The 26,298-nt window shown below is 32.7% G+C and overlaps 1 protein-coding gene across 1 annotated transcript; it reads left to right on the top strand.

The window, feature by feature from the left end:
* The first annotated feature begins 1,216 nt into the window (after nucleotides 1-1,216).
* On the top strand, nucleotides 1,217-4,053 carry LOC112097946 (protein FAR1-RELATED SEQUENCE 5-like). Its single transcript, XM_024183539.1, has 7 exons — nucleotides 1,217-1,347; nucleotides 1,462-2,291; nucleotides 2,469-2,727; nucleotides 2,884-3,250; nucleotides 3,466-3,540; nucleotides 3,763-3,831; nucleotides 3,919-4,053. Exons 1-7 carry the CDS (start codon nucleotides 1,217-1,219, stop codon nucleotides 4,051-4,053), a joined length of 1,866 nt encoding a protein of 621 aa, XP_024039307.1.
* Nucleotides 4,054-26,298: the final 22,245 nt, after the last annotated feature.

Below are 26,298 nucleotides of genomic sequence, written 5' to 3' on the forward strand. Positions count from 1 at the left end.
ATTGACCAAATGCTGCCACGTATTTGGGTCCAGCGGTTTAATTTTTTACTTACTTATGCGATGATTCACCAATATACTGATTAAATTCAAATGTACAATTTATAACTGGTTAATTGTCTGTTGATTGAACGAACAAATATGTAGCTTATGAAGCAATTCAATCCTAATGTACAATTATAAGAAACATAACGCGAATAGCGATTAGAGAAGTCGAAGTCCAAAAAATCTTCACCAATTCATTTCTAACAAACCAAATAATGCCATGTAGATCAAAAGTTTTTGAGTTATGCTATTTGAACTCTGTGACGACAAAGGGACGGTAGAAATGTGGGTCTCTTTGTCTGTTGCTTTCAACTCCATTCACCATCTTTTGTCTATTACTTTTTTCATTTAAAAAATAAAATAATCAAAAGAAAGCCACAAAAGTAACGAAAAGAGATGATTTTTTTACAATTAATTTTTCTTATTGTCCCCTCTCTCTCCATCTCTCACCTCTCATTTACTCAACGTGAGCCATCTGCATTTAACAAGAAAAACCAGTTTTCTCTCTGCATCTCGCTTATCATAAGGAAGTAGTTAGATCTGGATCTGCAAACAGAGGCCTTGATAAAATTGATACTGATTAATTGGTAAGTTGGTGACTCTCATTACATTCAAATAAAATTTTTGTTGTGTTCTATATATTTAAATGGTTAGAATATTTAATTTAAATTGTAAAAATTCGTAGATTTTTACTTTTTATATATTTAAATTGTTATGATTTTTTTTTAATTTAAATGGCTGGAAATAATGGAATAAATTATAACAATTTCTGAATGTGTTTTATATATGTTAGCATTTTTTAAATTTAAATGGCTGGAAATAACGAAATAAATTATAACAATTTCAGAATGTGTTTTATATATGTTAGGATTTTTCTTAATTTAAATGGCTGGAAATAATGGAATAAATTATAACAATTTCTAAATGTGTTTTATGTATGTTTGGATTTTTTTAATTTAAATTGCTGAAAATAATGGAATAAATTATAAAAATTTGTTGATGTGTTTTATATATTTAAATTGTTAGGATTTTTTAATTTAAATTGCCGGAGATAATGGAATAAATTATAAAAATTTGTGGATGTGTTTTATATATTTAAATTGTTAGGAATTTTCGTTACTGGACAAAAATGTTATATAAGTTTCTTAATACAAATGTTAATTATTTTGTAGAAATGGAGTATTTGGAAAATGAGCATGCATTTGAAGAGTTGCAAGGAACAAGAGCTAACGATGTAGATGAAATTGTGGAACCGAACAAATGTGAGCCAGCACTTGGAATGTTATTTGATAATCATGAAGAAATGTTTGCATTTTATAAAGCTTATGGTAAATAAGAGGGGTTTCCTGTGAAGGTTTGAAGTACTAAGAAGGGGACCGATGGAATTGTAAAATATGCGACATTTGCATGTGGGCATAGCAGCAAGTCAGAAAGTAAATCTGCTAATGCATTGAAGCCGAAACCGAATGTGAAAAATGGTTGTGATGCAAAAATTGGAGGTTGTCTAAATGAAGATGGAAAATGGGTTCTTCGAACTTTAAATCTTCAACACAACCATAGATTGAGTCCAGACAAAGCTAGGTATTTCCCATGCAATCGCAGAATTAGTGCTAACGCTAAAAAGCGAATTGAAATGAATGATTGTGCAGGAATTAGAATTGCCCAAAATTTCAATTCTATTGTTGTTAGAGCTGGTGGGTATGAAAATGTGTCGTTCTTAGAAAAAGATTATAGAAATTTTGTTGACAAAACAAGGCGATTACAGCTTGAGGAAGGAGATGTTATGGCGCTTGTAAAGTACTTCCAGAAAAAGCAAGCAGAATGTAATGGATTTTTTTTTAGCATTGATTTGGATGAAGAGGATCGATTACAGAATGTGTTTTGGGCAGATTCGAGGAGTAGGGCAGCTTATAAATATTTTGGAGATGTCATCACATTTGACACTACATATCTGACCAACAAGTATGACATGTCATTCGCGCCCTTTGTCGGAGTTAATCACCATGGACAATCTATTTTGTTGGGATGCGGATTGATTTCACGCGAGGATACGGAGACATTTACGTGGTTATTTGAGACGTGGCTATCATGCATGTCTGATTCTCCTCCCCTTGGTATCATTACAGATCAAGACAGGGCAATGCAAAAGGCAATTGAAAACGTTTTTCGTACTACTAGGCATCGATGGTGTTTATGGCACATAATGAAGAAGGTGCCTGAGAAGTTAGGGGCTTTTAAAGAACGTGAAGGTATTATATCTTCCCTGCTTTCTGCTGTTTATGATTCACTGAGTTCTGATGCATTTGAGGAAGCTTGGCATTGCATGATTATATAATATGATTTATGGGATAATGATTGGTTAAATGGTTTGTACGAGGAGAGGCATCGTTGGGTCTCATGCTATTTAAAAGGCTATTTTTGGGCAGGAATGTTAACAACTCAGGGAAGTGAGAGTATGAATGCATTTTTTGATGGGTTTGTTAACTCAAAAACAAATCTGAAACAGTTTGTAAAGCAATATGAAAATGCATTGAGGAGGAAAGCTGAATTAGAATGGCTAGCAGATGCCAAGTGTTTCAGTAAAAGGACACCATGTGTATCAAGATATGAGATGGAGAGGCAAGTTGAAGAGGTGTACACCATTTCCAAGTTTAAAGAATTTCAAGAAGAATTGACTGCTCTGATGTATTGTGATATCTCGGATTCTGTGGGATCAATATATCAAATAATTGAATCATTTGGGCAAGGTCGGAGAGGCTTCTTTGAGGTTGTTTTTGAAGAAGCTGAGTGTGAAGTTAATTGTATATGTTCAAAATTCTAGTTTATGGGGATTTTTTGCAGGCATGCCCTTGCAGTGCTGATACGTAACTCAGATGAATTACTTCCAGAAAGATACAGTTTATCAAGGTGGAGGAAAGATGTGAGGAGATCTTATAATAAGCTGAAAGTTTGTTATAGTGTGCAGAATTTGACCATCCAGCAAGAAAGATATGAAAAAATGTGTAACGCTTTCAGTGAGGTTGCAGACATAGCCTCTGATGATGAAAATAGCTATAAAACGGTGTTGGATTGGATTGAGAAAGCAATGAAGGATCTGCCCAAGCAAATTCACTGTGAAAGTGTGGGAAAAACTAATATTGGTGGAGCAAGTTGTAGCAGCAACAAACAAATTAATAGTAAGAGTGTGGAAAGAACTGTTATTGGCGAAGTAAGTTGTAGCAGCAACAATGTTCAACTTGCACTGAATGATCCAGTAGTAACACGTCGTAAAGGCTGTCCACCTTGCCTAAGGAAAGAATCTTCGATTCATAAGAAATCCGTTCAAAAGAACAAGTCCGCACAAAAAATAAGGTATGATTAAAAACAAATATCTATTTTCCAATTAATTTGGTCTTAGTTAAATTATCTTTAATAATCTTGTAGGATTTACAAGAAAATGTCCCATCATCTTATCATGTGCCTAATGAAATCTCCACACAATGGAGCAATATAACCACGGTAAATTTTGTGAATTTTTTCTTTTAAAATTTTCTTTTATTTCGAGGATATGTAATTAAGTATAAGATTATGCATATGTAGACGCTACAAGAAGGAAGTACTATTTACAGAAATCTCAACCAATGCGGCACTATGGGCTATTATAATGTAAGAATTAAATTATTTAAATTTTAGTTTTAAGATTTTTATATGAATTTTACATATATTTTATTATTTGATTAGGTACCTATGTACCAATCCCAATTCGGTGGAAGCAACATTTATCAACCATTTTCTTATAATTGGCACACAGTAAGTTGTTGTTTACAAGTCGTTAATGAATACATATATTTTAATATTTCCGTAATGTAATATGATGTTTATTTTTATGTATTATAGCAACCAGTCCCACCGTATACTTCGCAGTTGCGTTATTCTTCTCCTTCGATGACTTATCAACGATCTCAAAGTGAGAATTTCCAACAGTTACTACAACAGCAGCAGCATAATGAAGATAACAATCATGATACTTGACTTGTATTTTGACTTTAAATTGTAGTGATGAAATAACGTTGTGTTAAATTGAACTTTAAATTTTTAAAATTATGTTAGATTTGACTTTAAATGTTTGCAATTGTAGTGATGGATCAATGATATATGTTAGATTTAGCGACTTGTGTATCGTTGCATTATTGTTGTTTCTTTTGATACACATAATATCTCTAAACATGCATAGGGTCTAGAGGAAAATATTATTGCTTCTTACAGTTAAACATTACAATTCATACACAACAATCATTTTATTTAAATTATTTAAATTTATACATAACACGGGGTACAATTTCATTCATGCAAAATACATATAGCAACAATTATCCCTAAAATACAACATACAATAGATAATATAGGCAGAATAATACAATCATTTCTGCCTTTATCAGTTTGCACAGCTTTGTTGCATGTAGGCACTTCAGTTTGCACCCCCTTTTCGAGTGTTTCCACAATAAATTTTGTAGTTTCTAACATATTGGATATCTCATGCTTTTTTTTGTAATCATTGTAAGTTATTTCGGCATCGAACAAAGATTTATAAGATTGATAAGAATTCCCTTTGAATCCATTTACTTGCATCTGGCATTCAGGCCAAGAATTGTATATGCCCAGCTTTCGTCCTTTGAAAACAACAAAACAGCTTTGAGTAGGCATTTGAATTCTACATTGGAAAAATTCATATAAAATATTATCACAAATAAATATTCTAGACATTTATGCTAAGAAACTCCTAATGATAATATATATTGATATGCAATACAGGGAAGTAAGACTCTGAAATTTTAATGGACTTTGTTGATTTCCCTGCCCTGCACTTACATTGATCTTATGGACTTTCAGTTGGCCATCTCTATTATAACCAAATTTTTATCTAACAATGGCTTCAAACAGTCAATCAAAATAAATGTAATAAGTCACGTAACTTAGGATTGAAATTGATCTGATTATTATGTTCTTCCCAAAGTACTCCAATATGATTTTTTTTTCCAGAAAAAAGTGACTAGTCTTCAACTCTCAATATATTGTATATTAATTTGTGTGCACATTCACACACACACATATATATCCTGTTCTATATGTTAGATTCACCATACTACATTTAGTTATTTGCCGATGGTCCAAACATATCTAATTAATGATTTCAAACAACTACGATCCAATTTGACTCATTAATTATATAATTAATCAAATATGGCCTCCACTGCTTCTGTATCTGCGTGCGAGCAAATCCATCTTCTATCTACCAAACCGCAACTCTACTGAACAGAAAGTACTATCAGAAAATATATGTACCACTGCCTAAACTCCAAACTTAAATCCCATATGCTGTTCATTTTCTTTTCAAATTAATTTCAACTACCTTGGTTTGGTTAGCTCATTATTATTTCTGAACTACCTCAAATTTATTAACTAATTTGTCATGATCTCAAACTGTCAATCGGTAGCACTGAGAATTGAAATAAGCTTGAATTGAACATGCAAATTATCTCAAGTTGCAAGGACCAGAATATTTTGATGGTATAATTAATTAAAGGTAATTTGTGACCATCAAAGAGAGCATAAATGGACTCTTCAGCTAGAAGTCTCAAAATTTCATCATCCACAAGATAAAATTAAAAAAAATAAAAAGAAATGCTTACGGATGGGTCACTAGAACTGCAGCAGCAAGCAACAACTAGAAGTCTCTTAGAAGCCTGAAGAGCCACAACAAGATCATTCCACCATCGATCGTGTCCATTGTAGATCTGGGCTGGGTGAGAACAAGAAGCGGTCGTTGTCCGATAACAAGAAGCGGACGTCGTCCGGTAACAAGAAGCGGACATCGTCCGGTAACGAAGCAAATGGGGCTGGGCGAGAAAAAAAAAAGAAGGGGCTGGGCGAGAACAAGATGCTGCTGTCGTCCGGTAACAAAGCAAATGGAGGGGGAGTAAACTAAGGAAAATGAGTGGCTGGGGAGGGGGAGAAATGACCTGCTTTCCAAAAATAAATTCTTTATTTCATTATTTCTTGTAGGCCCACGCAAGATAAAAGAAGCAGAACTCAACGCGTGAAACGGCAATTGAACGCTGTGTTTCTGTCGTCCTTTTGTCTTCTTTGAGTTCGTTTATCATTTTTCAAAGCTTTTATAATCAAAGTTTCTTTCCCATGTATCCATCACCATCAACAAAATTTACCAATAATAGGTTGATTAGACTTAAAGAGGGGTAGTGGCTTATTTTCATTAGCTAAGTTGGGCAATTGCTATAATTACTATTTAGTTTATGTGCACACAAACTTAATCCCATTAAAGGTTGCAAAGCACTGACGACTATGACTCCAAACGTAACATGCTTCCCTTCAAAACAACATTGTTTGGAACTACGTGCATAGCCACATAGCAAATTGTACATTTTTTGTTTCTTTTCTCCTTTTTAGCTTTTCACTTTAAAATTACAACATGGGTAAGAACATTGAAGATTCATGTCAAGTGACATCTACTAAGGGAGCAAAAAACTGTGAGGCAAAAAATAAAAAATAAATTGACCAAGGAAGCCAAAGAAATCTCTGTTTCTCACCTACTAAACACGGCCGTAAAACTAAATTTTACAACAAAAAAAGATTGAAATTAGATAAGTTAATCTTCAGCATCACTCATATATTATGTCTCTAAAGTTTAATCTTGGGGTTTCTTAAAATAAGAAATCTTTTTGTGAAATTCTTAAATGCTATTATCTAATGGTTTAAGTAACTTTTTACCCTTTAATTTATATAGAAATGAAGGTCTTATCCAACTTTATCTCAATCTTTAACTTGAGAAAACAAACAGTTAATACATATTTTTGAGTAAAAATTTTGATTTTTCGTTGAAAAAAGTTTCAGTTTGAAAAATTCCACTTCTAATTCTAGATTATGCCCTTGGTGTCTATCGCTTTTTAAACAATAAAGTTAATAATTATAAGGTACATTGTGAAGTGAACAATTGTATACATTTTAATAGTTTGTATTGTTTAATTTGTATGGGTTAATTGATTAATGAAAATTTTCATTGAAACATGTACATTGCGATTGTCACACATAAGTTAAGGCACCTTGATCATGTATGATGGATGATGAAAACAAGTTGTATATGTCATTATCTAACAATATAACCTGAAGAATCAGTTTATTCTCTCTCTTTCTCATGCGTTTTTACTTTTAACGTTTGTCGTTTTAGGCACACGTTAGTGAATAGTGATATTTGCAAGTCTACAACATTCACAGCCATCACTACCATCAGATTGATTAGATTGGTTCATCTTATTACTTTACCATAACAAATAAAAACTAAACAAATTAGATGAACCAATCTAATTGGCTTGAAAGTATCTGTCGTGGCAAAGTAATAAGATGAATCAATCTATCGTGGTAAAGTAACATGGCATTCACTGGGCAAGGTAAGACAAGCTCAGCTACACAAAAAGCAGAGGAGAAATGGGGTTTAAAGATTCCATTAATTTCAATCAAGCATTGGTGGCAAGCAAGGATGGAGGCTTCTTCAATTTCCTAACTCTCTAGTTTCTAAAGTGCTGCAGGTAAGGTATTATAAGAATTCCAATTTTTTGGCTACAAATGCATGCTTTAATCCATCATTTATATGGAGAAGAATTTTATGAGGTAGGCAAGTTATCAAAAAAGGAATTAGATGGCGCATAGGAAATGGTAAAAGGATTTCAGTGTACAAGGACAAATGGTTGCTAAAGCCAGATACTTTGAAGCCAATTTCTCCACCAACTTTGCATGTGGATGCTATTATGGCAAATCTAATCAATACTAAAAATCAATGGGATGAAAGGAAAGCTTGCAAATATCACTTACTAGCTTGAAAGTAAAATCACTTGTTTAGTTGTTATTAACATTTTGGAGGATGATATCCATCTTATTAGGGAATGTATAACCATTGTAAGGATAAATGTGCTTTGGAATGAAGAGCTTACAAAGGATTTTGAACCTTCCAAGGGCATTAGGCGGGGGGATCCCATCTACCCTTACAATTTTGTGTTGTGTATTGAAAGGCTTAGTCATGGCATCTCTCAAGCAGTGAAGGATGGTGCTTAGAAATCGCTACGTCTCTCAAGACATGGCACCCCCTTTCACATCTATTTTTTGCAGACAACCTCCTGATCAGGCAAGGATTATCAATATGGTTCTTGAGGAGTTTTACAATAGTTCTGGAGCAAAAGTAAACAAAAATAAAACCCAAATGTTCTTCTCTAAAAATGTATGTAACAGTGAGACTTCCTATATTGGCAATTTCTTTGGTTATACAATTACAAAGGATCTTGGAAAATATATGGGCATGTTATTGCTTCATTCACGGGTGAACATGAACACCTATCATGAAATTCTTGAAAAGGTAGAAAATCGTCTCTCATAGTGGAATGCTTCGCATCTGTCTCTTGCTGAAAAATCACTTTGACTCAGACTGTATTACAAGCAATACCATTATATGCCATGCAGACATCAGCAATTCCAGTTGGGGCTAAAAACAAGCTTGATCAAATTTGTAAGAGGTTTATTTAGAGTGGGTCGGATAAGTGATTGACACTAAAAAGTGTACATTTAATAAGGATAAAATTATTAGTTTTGCACTTATTGTGTCGATTAATGCGCTCATCATTTCTACATTATCTTAATACTCCCCAAATATATTTTTATATTAAATTAATTTACAAAATATTAATTTTTATCTTATAAATATTTTTTAAGAATAAATATGGAATTAGAGTTGAAAGCAGGAACAAAGAAGGACAGTTGCAATTTAGAATTTCATCAATCGGGGAGATGTTATTAAAAATAAAAAAATAAAAAAATAAAGAAAACAAAAAGGATTGGCAAGCATGTTGGTGGCCTCCTGACCATCACACAATTCAATATGTATATATAATATAAAAATAAAATAAAATATTAATATTAATAAAAGAAAAGAAAAGAAAAGAGGACGATTTCCTTTGCCTATAAAAGGCAAGGGGTGGCAAGCGAATGAGAAAGCCAAAAGCTAGGGAGTCGATTTCTGAGAAAGAGAGATAGATAAGGGTGTAGCTGAAAATTTTCTTTCTTTCCTTGTTTCTTTTCTTTTCTTGTTTCTGTTTGTATCAATTTTCTTTGTAACATATTTCAAAAGTTTATTAAATAAAAAGAGTGATGTGTTTTCTTTCAATATGAGTGGCTAATTTTATTAAGCAGAGGTGAAAGATGAAGCTCAATATTTCAAACTATTAAATTTATTATTTTCTCAAATGAGTTTTTAAGTTTATTTTATTCTTTTTTAGTTATTTTTATGTCATGTTAATTTATAGATTTTCTTGGATCTGTATGGTATTTTGACATAATATCAACACATTAATATAGTGTGGTACATTAGGTACTTTATTCTATATTTATCCACACATATAGAATTAAATGATATAATAATTAACTGGTAAAAGTGAGGTAAAATATGAATGAGAGAGTATTAAAATTATAGTTTAAATACTGAGAGTTGATCCCGTAACCTTAGCATATTTTTAAATTGTTTTCAAATAATTTATTTTCCCCCACAATTAATTTTTTTTTTGTTTAACAAATTGACAACTAGATTTTAAAATTCCCTGTGGTTCGACCCCGGACTCATTGGGTTATATTATAACTAGACACTCTTATACTTAGGAGTGATACACTTTTGAGTCGTGTCAGTAAGCATAGAAATATGAGCTTGATCGGTTGGAACACGATCTACCAGCTTAAAATTTGTGAGGGTTAGGCTTGAAAAATATGGAGATAATGAACAGAGCTCTAATAATGAAACTGGTGTGGGGACTGATTTTTTCACTAAACAGTCCCCAACTCGACCTCTGGTCTAAAGTTCTTTATACAAAATATGGGTTAGGTAACTCGACCCCGCCTCATGTGTTACCAACTCGTAATGGTTCACACATGAGGAAGGTAATTGTCAATGTTTGGCCTGATACTCTTAAGGGAATACGATGGAATATTGTCTATGGTAGAAGGGTACGATTTTGGTAGGATGTTTGGGCTACAAAAGATAAGCCCCTGGTCAACTATGCTATGGGCCATTTTTCGAATGATATTTTAACAGTGCTGATTTGTAATTTTGTTAATATATGTTGATGTTGAAATCTGCTCGCCCTTTGACCGACCAGATTCTTTCACCAACGTTTATGTTATCGACTGTTGCTCGAACCACTAAGGCTGGAATCACCCTCCTTTCTCTCACTAGACCTGCGTTCACCAAAAACGGATCAGAGACGCCGGTGGTTTTGCCGGCGTAAACCCTCCAATGCCTAAGTTAGCACAAGGTGTTTACGGGAAAACAATGTAATTTGGATTCAAGAAGTTTGCTCGAAATCTGTAAGAAAATGGCCTGGTTGCAATTTGGCAGCGTTTTCCCTCTCTCAGTTTTTCTATCCCTTTCTTCATCGATTTCTTCTTCTTTTATAGCCATTGTCCCATGTTTTCGTTTACCTTTCATCCCTCTTTTTTCGGGTAGTGGCGGCCCCTCATGGGACTCTAACTGCTACATTATGGGCGAACGTGAGGCCCCGCGTCTCCCGTAACGGTTCTGGGAAAAGCGCAACTACCGTGATTCTGTGGGATCGTGTTCCCGTTTTTTTGGGGTATGGGTGTTGGCTCGGCATATAATTCTGGTCAGTATATTTCTCCGGTTGGCATTCGTCTCTGGTCGGCTCGTGTTTGTCCTCGCGTTCTGCTCGTACCACTTGGCTGAGGTGATCCATGCCGGTGCTGAGATAGTAGCATGGCCAACCTGGTGCTTTTATGTACTCAACAATATAAATGGTAACTAGAGTTGGGAATCTTTTGAACACCTTCTCCCCAACCTCATTATTCTAAGAATAGCAGTTGTCTAGTCGCTAATGGAGGGAAAGAGTGAGGATCAATTTTTCTAGGCCAACTCCAAAAAAGGGGAATTCTCTATTAGTTCAGTCTATACTGCTCTTACCGAAATAGTAACAAGGTAAAGAGCTTTGTTTGGAATTTTGCTTGGAAATGGAATGGTCAACCCCGTATCCAAACTTTTATTTGGCTTGTTCTACATGATCGTTTGAAGACAAAATCTGAAGTTGGACAACGCCGCATAGATATTGATAGGAGTTGTGATCGGTGTGGGGCGGCAATGGAGACTACACTGCACGTCCTTCGTGATTGTTTTATGGCTAGAAGATTGTGGAATCAGCTGATCCCAAGTGAGTTACATCAACAATTCTCTTCACTTAATCTTAGAGATTGGATTTCTCTAAATTTAAGCAGTAGCCGAGTTATAAAGAAGGGCCTGGAATGGCTTTGGGGTCACAATATAGAGACTATGGTTTTGGCGAAATCAGTTCTATTTTGACAAGTTAACCACATGCATTAGGAGCATGCTACTGGATGTTGTTATACGAGCTAAGGATATTTCTTGCTTGAACAAGTCTAGTCAAACTGGTAAATGAAGAAAACTGGAGAAATGGATCAGGTGGCTGCCTCCGACATGGCCATGGTGTAAGCTTAATTCTGATAGTGCATTTAAGAGCAATGGATTCACTACTGCTACTGGTCTTATTCGAGACTATTGTGGGAGTTGGATTGATAGTTTTGCAATGAACATTGAACATTGCTCAATCACGGTTGCTGAACTATGGGGCTTATACCAAGGGCTGGTCATGGATTGGAACTATGGTGTTCACTGGTTGTTCGTTGAGGTTGACAGTTTGTGTATTGTTCAGATGCTGAATATCTCTGCAGAGATGGCTAATGAATTTTCTCAGTTAGTAAGGACAATTAAAGAGCTCATGCGACGAAGTTATCACATCACTGTAAACTATATCTATAGGGAGGCGAATTTTGCAACTAACCACCTTGCAAATTATGCTTTGAACCTTCCCCATGGCCACCATAATTTTAGTATTCCCCCGACTAGTGTCATTCCGTTTCTTCGCAAAGATATGTATGGGGTAGCTTACCCTCATTCAATTCCTTCATAGCTCTTTTAAGAGCCCCTCTTGTACCAAAAAAAAAAAGTAATAAGATGAATTTATTTCTTGAATACCATACCACTTAGCAATAAGCTACCATGAGTTCAAAGTTGGCTTTCCTCAAATTTGTGGCCATTTCTTAGATAGTGTTGAGCATGTCATGAGATTGAACATTAACACTTTGAACTATAAAAGGAGCTTGGAACCAAATCTTCTTTGTTACTTTGTATTCCAAGACAGCGTGGCTAATAGTTTTGACGCTCCATTTGCATCTTTGATGGATTGGCTCTTGCAAAAAATTTCTTTTCCACAGGTTTTCAGCTAATGATAACAGGTTTCTGAAGTCCTCAACATGAAGATTTTGATCTTTTTAGGAAGCTCAAGAGACTATAGTGATTCCATTTGTTTGAGATGTTTTTTTAGCTGCTAGATGTATCTGGAAACATGATCATGAGTGCTAGTTGGCACCCACTTTGCACTGAGTATTCACCTCTTTTGCCAAAATGCCACAACACTTCATCTTCTGACTGCTCTTTTGGTAATGGAACTTTAAGAATAAATATTGTATCCTCATGCCTAAAATATTGGTTCAGCTTTTCTTTTGTCCCATTGATTTTCAGTATTGATTAGATCTGCCACAATAGCATCCACAGGCAAAGTTGGTAGAGAAATTGGCTTGAAAGTATCTAGCTTTAGCAACCATTTATCCTTATATACTGAAATCCTTTTACCATTTCCTATACGCCATCTAATTCTTTTTTTGATAACTTGTCTACCTCATAAAATGCTTCTCCACAAAAAAGATGGATTAAAGCTTGCATTTGCACTCAAAAAGCTAGAATTCTTATAATACCTTGTCTGTTTCAAGAACTGTCATTTGACTTTGTCATATGCCTTGTTAATATCTAATTTAAGGGTCACAAGACCATTCTTTTTCCCTTTGCTATGTCTAATTTTATGAAGCCATTTATAATCAATAACGACATTGTCTGTAATGGGCCCATTAGGTATGAATACACTCTGTGTTGGGGAGATGATTTGGGAAATGATTGGCTTTATTATATTAGTCATCGCTTTAGCATACATTACATTGTAAAAGCTTATAGGCTTATAATCAGTGACCTTTCTAGGCTTGGCAATCTTGGGTATTAGAAAAATATGTTTGTGGTTAAAGATAGTCGGGTTATCTTGCTCATTAAAAATGTGTAAGCACATTGTAATTATTGTAACAATGCCGAAGAGGAAAGCATCTACTTCCAAGTCATCGAAAAAGAAACCCATCGTAAAGAAATCTAAGATTGCCGCTCCCACTATGGTTCCATGGAACACAATTTCAGATTCACGCCAAGCCATGAGACAAAGATCGAAGCATGGAAAAGGCATGAGTGTTTTGCCACTTGCGGAAACCAATCTCGGAGGGTGCCTCGCATTCGCGACTCAACAAGAGAAAGAGAGGTACAAAGATATTTCCACGCGCAAAATACTTCCAGCTAAGTATATTCATTACCCGACTCTTGAAAAATTGAATGTTAAGGATAATTTTGATTCTTTGATAGATAAGATTGGGTTGCATAAATTTGTTGATGTTGATTGTTTGGGTTATGTTGAGTTGATTATGGAGTTTTATGCTACTTTTCAATTTACTATGCCGAATGATTTTACTTTGCATACCCCAGATGTCATTAAGTTTAGGTTAATGGGACGAAATTTTTCACACTCTATCACGGATTTTAACCTAGCTTTAGGATTCATTGATGATGATTATTCTACTAGTGATGAATATTTAGGAACAACTTGTGACTTTAGCGAAAATTTTGAGCCTTATGGTCTTTGGCGTAATTTATCTGTTGATCATAATGCCTATGACCCGAGTAAATCAAAGAGTTCTTTCTTACGTGATCCTACTTTGAAATGTGTGCATCGATTCTTAGCATATAATTTTTTAGGCAAGAAAGATCACTCAGGAATTTTCTCTAAAACTGAATTTTATTTTATCTGGTGCATGTTAAATAATGTGAGGCCTAATTTAGGTTTTTGGTTAGCGGATCAATTTCAAAGTGTGCTTAAACGGTATAGGACTTTATTTCTTGGTCCATACATTACTCTGTTAGCTATAAACCTATGTGTGCTTGATCCCAACAATAATGATTTGCATCCTGCTTGCAAAAAGGAATTTTTGGATATGTCTGTGTTTGAAAAAATAGGTGTGGTCGAATTCAAGGAGGGAAGATTTCAGTTTACTGAACCAGGACCCACTCAACTTCCGAAGAAGCTTTATGCTAGGAGTGGTGCTACCTCTGATGACGAGTTTGACGACGACACTGCTGCCCCACCAACTATTCCTTCTACATCCGCACCACCTTTGAGTATTCAGTTAGAGAAAATGGAGCACAAGCTGAACAAGATGGAGCAGAATTTTGCTGCATACTTCGAGAGTGTGGGATCTACCCCACTATTTCCGCCAAGCCCATAGACGTTATGTGGATCAAAGCTCACAATTCAGGGAAGTTTCTTTTTGCCCTTAATCTTTTATCCTTACGCTTTAATTTTATATGAGCTTTGATTATCTTACATTGGGGACAATGTAAGTTCTTGGTGTGGGGGAGGGATTTTTGCATTATTGATGTCTGGAATTATTATTTTCACTCTGCTCATCTATTTTCACTCTACTCATCCTTAAATGATTTTGGAGTTAGTATGCTTCATATATTATTAATTTTCTTTTCCTTTCTCTCTCGCTACTTTTTTTTCCTATCTATCTCAAATTATTTACATCTATTTTTTTTCTTTCTATCATACTCTTTCATCACTCACATTTTTTTTTTTTACCTTTCCTTTTATATCTCACTCATACCTTCTTCTCATTCTACACCACTATCGATGGTTGATTCATTTGAAGAGTGTACATGATTTGATGGCAAATTTACCAACTTTGTGAGGATTTGAGCCTATGAGCAACCACTTTGCTCTAATTATTTTTTTGTTATGTGAATATCAATCCTAGTCTGTTTATTCTAGAACTTGCTTTGTTATGCATGTTGAAGCCACATTACGGGATTTTATGCATTAAAATGATAAGGGCAAACCATATTCCATTTGTCTATTCTCGCTTTTTTTTTTTCTCTACCCGAAGACCTTTATTTGCTACCTTTGTTTGAGCCTTAACCATTACCCATCTAATTCTCTCCGTCGACTTAACCATTTTTCTTCTTTTTGAGCCTCAATTTAAGGAGATTTTTGGACTCATTGTGTGGATATATTTTGTTGCTTTTTCTACCTTGTATTAACGTTTCTCAATTAGATCAACAAGCATTATGCTTGAATTAAATTGTGCAAAGTTAGTTTCTTTTGTTTGATTCAAAAAAATCAAAAAAAAAAGAGAAAAAAAAAGAAAGAAAAAGAAAAAGAAAAATCGAAAAAAAAAAGTTTACATTCTTGGTGACTTGAGTAGAAATAAGCATTTTGATATCATAAGTTCATTCAATGAGTTCATTCTTCTCATTTTGATCTCTTTTTTTTTCATAAACCTTTCTTTTTCATTTCACCAATTTAACCCCATTACAACCCTTTTAAGACCCTTAGATTTTTGCATTTTATTCATGTTTTGTGGATTGAGATGTGATATACGAGCAAGCCTATGGTAATAGCATTCTTTGATTTGATTTGAGCGGATAAATGACACCCTAAACACTTTGAGTGCATGGAGTGAAGTTATTGAGAGGGCTATTAAATCTTATTGCACTTGAATTTTGAATGGATCTTCTTGGTGGTTGAATGTTCTTATTCTATCTTATGAAATTCTATGCTCTAAAATCCTTATCTCTCGAATGTTGATCGACTTAATTTCTTGAGGTATGCTTGCTTAAAGTTGTTTTTGGATGAGTTGAGATGAGAATTGAGTGGAGATTTGAAATTAATCTTGAGTTATATGCTTGAGGACAAGCATCATCTTGGTGTGGGGGAATTTGTTAGAGTGCAATTTATGCACTAGTTTTGCATTGTTTACTTCCCTTAATATCGATGTTTTGCACTTAATAATAGTGATTTACTTGTGTTTTACTTTTGTAGATGCAATTCTATTGATTGGTGATAAAATTGAGCTATAAGATGATGTTTAAGGATGATTGTTCTCTTGGAGAAATTTAGAGAGTCAGAAGAACTTTGTTGATAAGGCGTGGGCACGTGCTGTCAACTGCGAACCTACAGTTTTTAGTTTAACGTGTTTTGTATTTTTTGTTATTTTTGTAATTATGAATTTAATATTTCAGATATTAGTATTTTATTTTAAATAGAATTCTAGAGTAGAAGAGGGAGAGAGTATTTAAGGGAGGAATCTATTGTGAAAAAGGGGGATTTTTTATTAGAGAAAAAGAAAGAAACTCTAGATCTTAATTTTTCTCTTCTCTCTATGAAGAACTAAACCTATTTTTCTGGTTGAAGGATAATGAAGCTTTGATTCATCACTACTGTGAGATCTTTCTTGTGCTTTAATTGTTTTATTGCTTTTTGGGTATTTGTTTATTCTCTGAATTATTTTCATGATTATGTTTGTTAATTAGGTAATTGGCCACTATTTAATTATCAACTTAATCTATTGTCAATTAAAGGATTCATCGTATGAAGAATTTAATGTTTGTGACAAATAACATAGCAGAGAGTTGTATTGTGAGAATAAACAATCTAATTTAAATAAACCATCATATGTGTTGATTAGGATTTGGGTCTCTCTGGTTTTTCAGGCTGTCAATTGATTAAATCCTATGATCGTATCTAGGGTTGTCTATTGATTAGGGAAATAACTAACGGTCGTACCTTGGTTATCAACTAGTTAAGGAGAGATTGGCTATTAGAGGGTCTCAGTAGCTATAACCGGTCTATTCATGAGTAATAATAATCTATATTTGAATCAATGATCAGTAGTCGAATCAAGCTGAGTTAATTCCTTCAACTAGAGCTTTCTCCAATTTAAATTACAACTTCAATTTGCATTCTTGTTATTTTTAATTTGATTTTTATTATTGTCAACAATTCCCCCATTTTACGTTTTACGCTTCAAAAGGATTTAAATAATTACCGATCTCTGTGGACACGACCCTACTCAATCACTATACACAATTTATTTAGAGTTGGAATTTATTTTTGTTGGCTTCGACAACCATCAGTACCCCTAAACGCCCATATAAACCAAGTTGCAAGCTTCCATAACCTCTCTAAATTTAGCAACCATGTTTAAGTTTATGTTATTACCCTCATTTTTCTCATGCAAATGCATAACTTCAAACAACACCAAAGATAGGGAAAGATTTGCTAGGAGTATTCGTGGATTGGATTTCACATATTGAACATCAATCCATATTCAATCCACGATTTTGCGGATTATAAATTTTCAATCAAATCTAATCCACAGATTAGTGAAATTCAATTCAAATCCAATCCATACATCAACATATCGAATGTGGATTTGACACAATCCATATCTAATCCACCATTTTGCGGATTAGTTTGTGGATTCAAAATTTTTAATCCCGTCCAATCCACGAACTAACTAAATAAAAAAATTTAATATAAAAATAATTTTTCTATTGATCAAATTTAAAATCAAATAAAATTTAAATTAATTAATTATTTAAATAAAGCTAGAAAATACGTTTAAAGTTTCAAAATATAACACACCAAAAAGGAAAAAAAAATCTCATTCGTTTAGATTAGTACGTGGAAATTAACTATTTAGAAAGCTATATTTATTTATTTGATTATTTTTTATTTTATTAAATTTATTAATTTAATTATTTTTTATTTTATATTATTATTGGATAAGATATAATATAGTGTTAATGTAACTATATTTTAACTTATTTATTTACTAGTAAGTACTAATGCCATATTTACAAGTTCTATTTTTTAATTAAATAAATAAAATTTATTTTTTTGCGGAATCGCGAATTTTTACAAATTTACAGAAGTAAATCCATATCCAATCCACCGATTGCGGATTATCAAATTTCAATCCAATTTAATCCACCAATTCACGGATCATGTTTTTACGGATCAGACGGATTGAGCAGATTAAATTGGATTCTGAACACCACTAAGATTTGCTAAAATTTTCAATAGTGTCCGAGTGTGATGTTTCTGACTAGATTCTGGATGGCCATAAGTCCCTGTGCATCTCCATATTTTTTCAGTTGCATTATACACAACTGCATATATATGGTGAGAGCTATAAAAAATGATGTTAACATCTACATTCGAATTCCAAAACAAAGATAAGCCTCCTTCCATTCCATTTTCATTTACCACAAAACAATTCTCAAAATTAAAATTCCTACATCCTAAGTTAACCTGTTGAGCCCTTATCTTTGTTTCATAGCAAAAAAAGATTTAAAGCCAGTGCAAGTGGAGAATTTGTTGATTACTAGCGCATTCGAGGCTTCCCAATGTTCCAGCTTAGAATCATCATGGTTGCCTATGGGGCTAACCACCAGCTCCTGCCGATAAATCTTCCTTCATTGCCGTAAAATTCCCCTTGCATCTTGTTCTTCGTCTACTAGCTTCAGCTGTTAAGCTGCTTGACAATGCCTTAAAAGATCGTGATTGTGTAATTGCTTTGGTGGGCTTTGGTGGGCTTAAGCAATCTTTTCCTTTTACTCTTTTGATGCTGATTGGCCTAATAGCGCTCATTTTTTCTATCTTTGTGTTTCTTGCTTGCAACTTCCACTTTTTACCTTTGGGCTTCATTTTAGTCTTGTTTGGTCAATTATCTACCTCATCTTCATCCGATTTGGCGTACCATCATTAGCATTTTTTTTTATTAGCTAAAATCCTCAAAATTTTATTAGCTTGTAAGAACTTCGTTTTCCCTCCAATCCTCGTTTCCTACCCTTATACTTTTGCTTCTAAAATGGTTATCATTGCTAGCCACCCTATCCTGCTCCTTGTTCATCTCACTGCCCTTGCTTTGATCACTTGTAGATTTTTCAGCTTTTATCAATCAGCACTAATTGTTCCTTGTCAGCCTCTGATTTATGACTTGTAGCCATTGGTTCCCACTTTCATCAAACTCTGCACCTGCTTTGTTTGGATATGGGCCTTTTTGTCCAATCAGGCTGTGTTGTGTTTGATGTGATTTTGGACTGTTGGCTACTATGACATTTGCTTTTAATTGGAAAAGTTCATGGTTAGCTCTCTTCTTGATTTGGTTCTGCTTCACCCTTTTAGCCTATGCAACTGCTCTCATTTATCCGCCATAAGGCAAATCTTCATTTTGTTGACCTTTGTATTTCAAACATTCTCTATATTGATGAATATGTGCACAATAACAGTAGAAACCCGGCAATTTTTCATAACTGGCATTGGAATTCTACCACCTTCTTGCTACAAAAACACAATCTTTTTCAAAGGCTTTATGATGTCAATAAAGATTCTAACATGAGCAAACTAGCCTATGTGTTCCTCTGTTTCATTTGTTTCTATTTCCTTCACCATGCCAATCTTTTATCCCAGCTTTTAAATAGCATCCCTATTCATACACATTATGGGTATATCATAAGTCAGCACTCAAAATGATATATGCATGAAAGATTGATTCTTAATATCTCCAATACCATCTGGTTTAGATACCACTAACAGAGTTGTATCAAATGCCATGACCACCCACCCATGAACACCGTTTTCTTGTTTTCTTCAAAGCCAAACTTGAAGATGAATATATTATCCTCCATACTTTCAATCTTTACTTCTTTGACCGTTCTCCAAGCTTGTCTCTAAGCTTGTTGCATTGCTTCCTTCAAACCATCCTTGTTTATAGTTCGTGTGAGTAACACCTTTCCCACCCGGTAATGTGCCGCAATTTTCTCCATTTATCTTCATTCTCCCCATAAAAGTTACTATATCTTCCTCTTCTTCTTTTAAATCTATTGCCAGACATTTGTCGATTAATTCCTCAGCATCCATAATTTACTATGTTTTCAGCAAAGGAAGCTTCTCTGCCAACCCTTTAAAGACTATAATCAATTGCAACCCGTAAGAAGTAGCATAACCTAAGCTTTAATAAAAAATAGTAAAGAAAGAAAACTAAGAATAATAAAACACCCAATCAATGGGTAACTGAAAGTAAGCCATAAAAGCTTCAGTCCTATTTCATTTTAGTACCCTTTCTGGGAAAAAGTAGTGTAGAAGAAAGGCAAAGACAAGCTAAATTTTGCACAACTAAAAACGTGAAAAGCAAAAGCCATTATTATTTATTATTATTATTATTTTAAATATTTTTTTTTCTTTCATATTCTTGGAATTTTAGGAATTGAATACGAGATGTTGACTCTAATACATTGTTTAGAAGCTGTTCAATACTTTAGTCCAAGAAATCAGACTAACAAATAAAAGAGTGATACAAAAAATGAGTTAATGATAAAAAATACCCTTCATGCATGAAAAAGCAAAATTCTTTACTATGGTTAGAACTTCCAGTTGGTTGAAGTGTCTACAGACGACAAGGATACTAAAAGATCAAATGTCACATGGGTGATGGGTGGACAGAAATAACCGATGAAGATGATCGTCATTTGATCCAATCAGACGGTGCACATCTTTCATTGCTACCCTCCTCTGCACAACTAACGTTCTTGATGCACCACAAGTCTTGGCCCAAAACAATTTCCTCCAATGAGGGATGGGCTCTGTCATTTGTTCTTAGAACCCACCTCAGCAACAACCACATTCCCCATCATTAGGGATGGCAATGGTGCCTGCCCCATTCCTCATCCCCATTAAAAAATTTTGTCTCCATTCCCTACCCCATTTCCCATAATTTTAGTGGAGTGGGGATGGAGAATCCCTTTATTCTCCATTTATTTATTTTATAGTATATATAGATACATAATTTCAGTAAATTAAAAACTAGAGACTTAAAATAAAATCATCAACATATTATAAAGTATTTAAATTATTTTAAAAATTCTCTAAAAATTTGAAACAATATCTTAAAATGGTATCAAAATTAAAAAAATATTTGAAGAAAGCAACACCATAAAAGAGAAAAGTAAAACACAACAATATTTTAGAGTTGAAAAAGAATTATAGTATAGGGTTTTCTTTTAGTCACATCCTATTTATATTATATAAAAATAAAAATAAAATTTATTAATTGACATTATATTAGATAAAACAAAAATTATTAAATAAGAATTAAAAAGATATTTATATATAATGGGGATTGGGGTGGGGAATACAAAACTAAACCCCACCCCGTTAAGAATCTGGGGATTATTTCTCCCACATTCCCCACTCTATTCTCCAAAAATTATTTAAAATTTTCCTCATTTGGGGTGGGACTCCATAGGGCCCCGAACTCATGGAGAATTTTGCCCTCCCTACCCATCATTTCTAGACTCTAGCCATTTTATGAGTGAAGGCACATAGAAACTTCATAAGCCGGAATGCATACTTACCTTTCATGCAAACCATACAAAAAAATAAGCCCAAATGGCGTAAATACATCAGCAGCAATGCCAAAATTCGTATTCCATCTTAATTTGCATAATTTATAGTGGATCCAAATGTGAGTAATATCCATACACATTCTGGGCGGATATTCTAATTATGTGAATCCACACATTTAAAATATTTATTTGTAAATTTATAACGTTTTAATTGTTAAAAAAATAATCTTCTAATACAAGACAAATGTAAAATAATCTAAAATAATATTTATGAGTACTTGGGTGTATTATAATATTTATGTGTAATGTGTTTAGAGCTTATGATTTGTGTTTTCTTACATAAATTATGTTTTTTATTTAATTTATTTAAAAAAAATATCCAGATACAGATTTTTTTTTTTTTACACACTGTGCAAATCCTCAATTTATACATCTGGATCCGTATTTTTTATTATACGAATTTAATTTTTTTCAAATCCAAATTTTTTTTTATCTTTAGAGATGCAGGCCGAATCTGAATTTATTTGCCATCTCTGCATGATAGGAAAGAAGGCAGCTAAGCCATGGCATCCATGCATCAAGCGACCTTGAATTAACACAACGTGCATATTTTAAGGCTGCAGTTTGAATTCTTCCTTTTTATTCCATACACTTAAAATTGAAAAACTTGGGAGGAAGAATGCCGGCTTTCGGATCCCATTTAGATTAATAATATTTTGGGAAGGGCCATGAATGTGCCCATTTAGTAAGTGGAGAGTACTCATTTGGGCATATTTTAAGCCCAATATATATATATACTCTTAAACTCCCACCATTAAATAAATGAGAATTAACATAATTCTTTCATTTCTTGTTATCAAATAACCGAACAAGTTATATTTATGACTTAATTAAATAACAAGATCGCTTAAATGGATAGCAATAATTATTAATTTAAACGGATAGTAATTATACACTTTATTTATTTATCATGCGGACCATTTATTGGAAATTCTTACATATGCTAGAAAAAATAAGATTAATGTCTCTATGAAAAGCTCCAAATTAGTGAAAACTAGGGGATCAATCGATTCTGCGAGTTTTCTCGAGTTCGGGGATGTTGGGATAATCTCATCACTCATTAGCAATCAGGCATATTCAATTTTTCCCCTGTGGTTTGTGATCAACGTAACCAATAGCTATCTCAACTATGTTAATTCACAAGATAAATAGTTTTAAAGTAAAAACGAGAAATTGATCTTCAATTTAAACTTCCGAATACGTTTATTAATAGTAAACGAAGCTTTGTTTTTCAAAATACTTACTTAGGTAACCTCACTCTTCCAATATTACCCATTTCATTTATTTTAATTTAGATCTACAAATTAGGGCAGAAAATATAAATAACTTTCAGAGATAACAAAAAAAAAAATTACAGCATTCAATTGCGAGCTTTGTGAATTGATTGCATTAGATAACAAAAAAAATAGCTAGGTTTATATCTATCTCAATTTCTTAGCTCACAGGTAACATGTTATTTTGGGAAGCAGATTAATGTGATATATGAACAATCAAAAAATATAATGCCATCAACTTCTCATTCTCAAGAAAATCCTAAGAAGGTGAATTTTATTGATGTTAATAGTACATTCAGTACCATTCAGAGTTTAGATCACTTATATTAATTTCGATCAGTCTTTGAATTCGGAAAGGAATATCCTTATAAATTATTAATAAGTCTTGAAAAAATAAAAAAATCTATGTTACTCACAACCTTAAATTAGTTGTTTTTCCAAATATTGTCAGGGTCACATATACGGTCGAAGTCACCGTCCACAATTACGACAACAATTATAAACTGTTAAATTTTAATTTCAACAATATATAGGAGCAACATAAGCAGCTGTGGAAACTTTAATGACAGTATGTAGCCACGAGAATTAACTGCAACGTAGCCAACTTTAATTAATTTTTTACTGTATTATCTCATTAAGTTTTGTTTAATACTGCTGTATTATTATTTTTTATCCTTCATTCATTAATTAGCCGTCACAAGAAAAGAGAGTTTCTGTAAGCCCCAATGTGACTGCAAAAAGGCAGGCATTACAAACGCCACTTAATTTATGATCGAAAAATACTTATGTTTGTAAACGTTAGTGGCTGTGACAAAAGACTCCACCTTTGCCATACCTCAGCCATCACAAAGTCAATTAATATTTTAGTAGTCTTAAAAATTTCAAATTGTGAATTAAAAAAAAAATGATGAATCTCGACACGATATCTGCAATGGTCATTAATGAGGTATTATCGGTAAATAGAACGTAAAATAAGTAAAGTAAAATAAAATAGAACATAAATGATGTAAATAATAAGTAAATAAGTAAATAAAATAGAACATAAATAAAACATAAATGAAGTAAATAGAACATAAGACTTGTAAATGAAAGGTTAAATAAGTAAATTAATTTAGGAGTAGTAAATTGATGTATTATTGGTAAATAAAATAAAAACTTATCACTATAATATAAAACTAGTAAATTAACATTATATGTAAAATAAAGCATTAATCAAGCAAATAAAACATAAGACCTATAAATAGAAAGTAAAAGTGTGTTATTGGTAAATAAAACCAAAACTTATAGATATGATATAAAACTTGTAAATCCATATTAAGTATAAAATAAAATATAAATGATGTAAATAGAACATACGACTTGTAAATGATAAGTAAATTAAGAAAATTAACTTAGGAATAGTAAATTGATATATTATTGGTAAATATAACAAAAATTTATCAGTATAACATAAAACTCGTAAATCAACATTATATGTAAAATAAATTATTAATTAAGTAAATAAAACATAAGACCTGTATATATAAGATAAATCAAGTAGATTAACATAACAGTGGTAAAATGATGTATTATTGGTAAATAAAGCATAAACTTACATCTAACTTACAAATGTAACATAAAATCTGTAAATTAACATTATGTGTAAAATAACATATAAATTCTATAAATGAAATAGAAAACCTATAAATGACATGTAAAATAAGTAAATATTATAAGAGTTATTAAAAAAATAGAAACTTACAAATGTAAAATAAAAATTCACAATTTACTGTTTTTATTTCTAAAATGAAGAATGATAATTTTGGTTCTATGTAATATCTATGACGATATATACGAAATTTTATTAAAGATAAAACTTATTCCCAAAATTAAATTTTGAAAACTATTTTTTTATATTTTTCAAAGTCATTTGTAAGATAAGTGATTTTAAAAATTTCTAAACCTCATCGACAACAGTCTCAAATGATCTTTTGGTATAAGTAAGAAGAAAAGTTTGAAACTTCATAAATTTTTATAAAATTAAGAGTTAGATCCAATTTTATTGATATTTCATATATGTCTAGTAATATATGAATATTTTTATTTTATTTCAGCTTGATCTACATCAAGAAAAATAATTTTGTTAATTAACTTGTATAGTAAACAAATAATATGATAGAAAATGAGGAAAAAAAAGTTTTTAAATATCCTAGCATGAGTATAAAATTTATGGTTAAACCAATTTAAAAAAATTTATAATTCTTTTTAGTACAAATGTTTTGTTTTCAATTGATAAGTAATTTTTTTCTTTACTTAAACAAATTAAATAAATAAACTATTTTTAAAAAAAAGTCTAATGTTGATTTACAAGTAATGTTATTTTTATATGTATTTATTCTGTTTGCAATCTTAAAACACCAATTTACCACCTTTATACCTTTCATTTACTAACCTTATGTGTAGTTTATAGAATTTATATCTATGACAATATTAATATCGTAATTTTAATCGCAACATCGTAGAATTTTCCTTTGTTTATTTTAGTGTTTAGATAGTCAAACGATCAAACTATCAAACACTGCTTAGGACCTCAATCAAGAAAAATAAAGGTGCATAAGAACAAATGAATGCTCTAACTTGCTTAATAACGAACCAAGAACTTTAACCAAGATTTGAGATGATTAACAAACAAGAAAATGAACAAACTAACATGCAGTCACACACAGAAAAAGAACTCATACTTTATGTGGTTCAGTTGTGCAATGAACATAACCTAGATCAATGGGAGAAGCCACCACAATGAGATTTATTGATGATTCAAAGTATTTTTACAAAGCACACACAGAGAAACTAACAACGAACAAGATAACTCTTTCTCTCTCTCTCTCTCTTAATTATCTCTAGAAAGCTCTAAAGACCATGCTGAAACTGACTGAAAAATCAGCTTATATGGCTGCTGTCTCCAAACCCAGGTTTCATCAGATTCTGCCACGTGTACGACGACCTTGTAACAAACTTGATTCCTTCCTCACGTGCTTCATCACATGCATCACTTAATCTTTAGCCAAAACGCCTACAAGCAATGACGTTTTGAATTCATTGACTGAATCACATGCCTTGCTCGTGATAGCTTGAACATCACAATAGGCAAAACATTTCTTGTCATCAAAGAACCAAATAAGTTATACACTTTAACTTATGACTTATAACAATATCTCTTCCTTAAATGGGTAGTAATTATTGACTTATCTACTTTATTTAATTACCTAGCCAATATCATGTGCACCATTTATCGCATATTCTTACATCTGCTAGACAAAATAAAATTAATTTCTTTTTGAGAAGCTCTGAATTAGTGAAAACTCGGGGAGAGATCAATTCCTCGAGTTGGGAGATGTTGGGATCATCTCAACGCTCATTAGCAATCAGGCATATTCAATTTCTCCTCTGTGGCACGTAATCAATAGCAATCTCAACTTTTTTAATTCA

This window comes from Citrus clementina, unplaced genomic scaffold, assembly GCF_000493195.1.
Source record: "Citrus clementina cultivar Clemenules unplaced genomic scaffold, Citrus_clementina_v1.0 scaffold_5, whole genome shotgun sequence".
In the NCBI taxonomy this organism is placed as follows: Eukaryota; Viridiplantae; Streptophyta; class Magnoliopsida; order Sapindales; family Rutaceae; genus Citrus; species Citrus x clementina.